The following is a 4,952-nucleotide window of genomic DNA, read 5'->3' on the forward strand; positions in this document are numbered from 1 at the left end:
TTTTAGGCACTGCTGTTTCCTCGTTATCGATATCAGAGGAGGCTAACAGACTAAGTTCACGTGAATCCATAGGTGAAGCCATAGTGTTTTATTTAAATATTTATACTGAAACGAAATAGAAAAACAATAGATAACAAGCATGGTCCTTAAATTACCAACCTTAGTACAGGGAAAATACTTAATACAACATTCTCAAAAGTTTAAGATGGAACCCTTGTCACAAGAGTTAATTCGCTTTTTAAATTTTGCAATTTCTTTATGCTACCATATGGAAACTATTTTTTAAGGGCTCTCATTAAAGTACGCTGGTTTCCACATGGTATCAAAAAGTTTACTTACTTGGGAGTTTAGCATGTACACAAAACTTAGTAACCCATTTAACATGAAGTCAATGTGGAATTGTTTGAGGGAATCCATCCTGCTTTACAATACACAAGTATGCGATTGCATACGACTTTGGACAGGGCTTAGGCGAGCTACCTCCCTCAAAGCATTCCACTCCGGTATATTGAGAATGTGTTGCATTACGTATTAATGATGGTTATTTTTACCAGACTAAAAACGCTTCCAGGAGGTTCACAAGTAGCAATTCTAAGGAACATAAATTTCCTACTAAACTACACATTGTGATTTGTCTGCTAGTTTGATCCAATAAGACATGTTAGATTCATTGATCGAAGGAATGCAGGACACAACGGCATTGATCAGCATGTTTGTAGCATCGAGAATCTTGAATACCATCATCACAGGTGTCAATTTCCTGGATCAAGAGGAGGTACTGTTCGATTGAGCATGGATTTTCACGAATCGTTTTTTCAGAAAGTGATTTAAGGCGTTTCTCTTCAGCTTGTCTAACTTTCCTCTTAGGATGTCTGTTGAGATACTCTAGACGTTCAAATGGTATGGGTTCAGCAATACACCCATCGGCATCTTCGGTTACACGCGAGAATGCGGTATATGCAGTTCCATAGTTTTTTGCTTCCATCCCTATTTCTGGTGACAGTTTTATAATTACATTAGAGATCTGTTGGTTTCTTCCTATTGTCATACCTTGGCTTTTTGTTATTGTTAATGCATAACCAGTAATCAAAGGCAATCCTTCACGATGACAGCATTTTGCATCGCAAAAAACTTTATTCAAGGGTATCGGCACCCAGGTGGGATGGTCCGGGTGCCACTGTGGATCTTTGTATTTAGGGAAATCAACAATTATAACTTCTGGGAAGACATGGGGTTTTACACCCTCTTTGTACACGATGCTAACCACAGTACCCAGTGCTCCATTATTTAAACCAAGCCTAGTAAGACTACCTTGATTCTTAGTAAGAATGACCCGACAGCCAGCAGCAACAATGCTCACATTTGGGATTTGACCCATATATTCTTTTTCTTTGGAATGATGTTTTCCTATACCAGTGGAAATTATTTCGGCAGAAACAGCACGATTCCCATTCACATACTTGCTATTCAACGCATTCTTATTATACATCCTTGCTTCTTTCCATGTTTCAGTGAGACAAATAACGTTCGATACTTCACTGTCAAAATTTCTCTTCTCTTCTTCGCACAATGAATTATGGCTTCGAGCATTGATTTCCTCCCAGTCTTTCCTTGTAACATTTCCAGTCCGTAAATTATCAAGTCTTTTTAACAAAGCCATCTGATCAGGCTTTTGTCTCATAATCTCCTCTAAAACTATAACATCTTGAAAATTACTATAAACTAAATTACCAGCAGCTTCTATTGGAGTAGTGGAATCTACAATCGGATCACCTAAATTGCTTGAACCAATAGCCCCTAGTTGAAATATATCTCCAAAGAAATTAAACGCTGGGATACAACCAAATGGGATGACACCTTCTCTTTTCAACAAACGAATAGAAAGCTCCATAAACCTGTGATGAAACCAAGCAAGTACATATTCTCCTACCATTCCTCTTTCATCAGCATTAATACACATCAGCGAGAGATGTTCATTTTCATCAAGAGTAAGATCCTTTAACTCTTTGTACTTACCAGCAGACATGGGCTTGTCAACTAAAGTTGCAGTGTTCGAACCTGTATTTCGAGGAATATGAACAGCCGAATGAATAGTACCGCCATCAGGTAGAAGTACAGCTGCAGCCCCAGTTGGTGCAACATTCAAAACAGAACGGTTAGATTGAAACATTCTCCTGACCATTCTAGTAAGAATCTTGATGACTTGGCTTTTCCCTGTACCTGCACAACCCTGGACAACCAAGCGTTTACGATTGTCATAACTAATGTCAATATTCCCTCTAGCATTTTGCAGTAAGGTTTTTAGATTGAAATAGACAATCGTCATTTGAAGTTCGTTCACAAGCTTGGGGTCGACGTCTGGGAGCGTACACAGCCGACTCGATCTTTCAAACTCAAGAGATGCCTCATCAGAAACTTGCGAGAGCCAGCCTTTCATTTCCTGATACTGGTCTTCAGAAATCGTATTAATGTTTAGACAATCCGTCCCATGCTTATGCCAATCAAAATCATTTGTACCAGCATAAAGAACAGGCTCGTCAGCCTCGGCATTTGACATTTGCACCCTATGGTTTCTAGCTATATCTCTCAATAAATCATTTCCAAATGAGTCCAAATTTGATCCTTGAGAAGATTGCTGACTATTTTGTGTAGACTGTGAAAATGGAAAGCTGTCAGTATCTAAATCTATTTGTCTATCATCGTTTTTGTTCTTATTTTTTCTGAGCATTTCTTTATCAAAATCAATTTTGGCAAATTTTAACATCATTATTACTGCTTCTGGACAGCTTTCGCTATCTAAAAAGTTTGCAAATGACTCTGTGAAGGTTTCGAAAGGCTCTTTTAAGTCCTCAACATTTCTCCATGTGCCTGGGGAAAATTTCATCAATAATTCTTTGGCAAATTTTTCAGAAACAGGCCATTTCCAAAATCTTTGACATCCAGTAAAAACAGGCACATGATCTTTGCCACATGATTTGCTTTTTGGGCAGGTACATATCTTTGCCCAATCATAAAGTGAAATGTTAGGGTAAATCGTTCTTCGTGAGTCACCTAAAAATTTGTCCAGAGATGATTTTCTGGTTACTTCTCCATCTTTGTTTCCTTTTGGGTCAAACAAACGAAAACCACTCAAGCCTATCCCTGTTAAATCTTCTCGAACATTGATAAAGTTTACCTCACACATTAATGTAATCAGCACTGGATGAGGGTGTGTCAACTATACCAACAGTCTTCAAAATCAACTTCTGCGCTACTGATCTCATGGTTATATTTGGCTCTGATTTAACAAGAATGTTTCGATAGATTTGATGCAGTTCTGCTGTTGTGGCTGCCCCTTTACAGCAATAACGGTTATATATTTGATTAATGCTAACAAATCTTTGGAAACAATGGCTTGTGTGTCACATTGCCCCATCCATGACAATGGACGTAAAAATACATGTTGTACCATCCTTGGGTGATCATTTCTTCTTTCATAGCGCGGGACTTTACCTTCAATAAAGCGTGGTTTAAATGGATTTGTTTCTTTCCCAACAGAGCGTTTTGTGCTTTCATCATATTCACCAAAGTGATGGCGGCAATACCGTACAACTTTTTTCTTTCTTTTTCCTGATTCATCCCTTTCTTTAGTTGTGACAGTTTTTCGTCTCAAACAATACTTACTGCACTTGTGAACCATTACTTTATTAACAACACCCATCTGAAATCGGTTCAAGCTGTCGTTGGTAGTTTTACATAGCAGACAATCCTTCAAAATATTTGGATCATTTTCCTCAAGCGTTCCATCTGGCTTAGGCCAGAGATTCTTATTAGGAAGCCAGGTTCTTTTTTCAGTTTCTTCGTTAACATCAATTGTTCCTCCAGCAGGGTGCATTGAAACAAAATGGGGCGAGAATGTCTCGTTTGTGTTCAATTCAGTTGATTGTAGCCATTGTTCAATATCACTTGCAATATCAACATTGGGATCTGATGTATCTTGGTCCAATATGGATTTGACAATATCATAATAAGATTTGTGTGAATGGCACCCCGACTCTTTGCAAACTCATATCTGCTCCAATCATCTTCATATTGAAAAAGACTTTTTAAAACCGTGTCTTTATAATTCAAATGTCTTGCATTAAAGTAAGTCGTAATGATATGCTGATTTTGTAAAATAACTTGATGGCGAAATTGTGCATCTGTTTGAAATCTTTCTTTGATGGTGTGAATATTGTCGCCTGATGTCTTTGCAAGATATTTGATGATAACATCATGAAGTGGTACCCAGTGGTGTTCAGCACAGGATGAAGTATCAAAATAGGATGGATATACGTTGTCCTCTTTTAGCTTAAAAAAGCACAAAGAGTCAAGTTCGTGCTTTCTTTCCTTCCAGTATGGATCAGTATTGACTAAATTTGAGCTCATTGAAATAAATTTGTTTGGAATACTGTCATCTTTGTCTTGAAGTCTTTCTAATAGTTCGTCTCTGGTAAGATGTTTTTCATTAACCTGCTGATTAACACAAAAGCTTCCTTGATTTAAAGCTTTCTTGCGGAGTCCAATATTCAGAAGATGAAATTTCAAATATCTATGAGCTGATACACGGTTATCTGAGCAAAAATATATATGATCTACCCACATGTCATAATCAACAGCCCTTGTTGATGGAATAGTTATGTCACACGTTCCATTAATGAAAATATGTGGATAAGCCACTGTGAAAAAACCTTCAGTAGACAGCTCAGGAAGAGGCTTCTCTTTGTTATCAGACTTCAAGTTCCCAAGATCAGCAACAGCACCTTGTTTGATTATGTTTTCTATTTCACCACTGTTCTCTCCAAGAAATAGTTTCAATGTATTCTTTATGTTGTCATCAACATCAATGTTTGTTAGCTGGGCTGCAAATCCTGATGTTGTCACCAACTCTTCTTCAGCCTGCAGGGAATCAAACTGTTTTGGACCAGGCCCCA

At 37.8% G+C, this 4,952-nt stretch overlaps 1 protein-coding gene across 1 annotated transcript; it reads right to left on the reverse strand.

Annotated features, from left to right (window-relative positions):
• Positions 1-667: 667 nt before the first annotated feature.
• LOC136824228 (uncharacterized) lies at positions 668-2,767 on the reverse strand. Its single transcript, XM_067080403.1, has one exon. It carries the CDS (start codon positions 2,765-2,767, stop codon positions 668-670), a length of 2,100 nt encoding a protein of 699 aa, XP_066936504.1.
• Between the last annotated feature and the right edge of the window lie 2,185 nt (positions 2,768-4,952).

Source organism: Clytia hemisphaerica, unplaced genomic scaffold (genome assembly GCF_902728285.1).
Source record: "Clytia hemisphaerica strain Z4C2 unplaced genomic scaffold, Clytia hemisphaerica genome assembly, whole genome shotgun sequence".
NCBI classification, from domain to species: Eukaryota; Metazoa; Cnidaria; class Hydrozoa; order Leptothecata; family Clytiidae; genus Clytia; species Clytia hemisphaerica.

Coding starts and splice junctions, on each gene's coding strand:
- LOC136824228 (XM_067080403.1), bottom strand. CDS start 2,767: ATGATGTTAAAATTTGCCAAAATTGATTTTGATAAAGAAATGCTCAGA.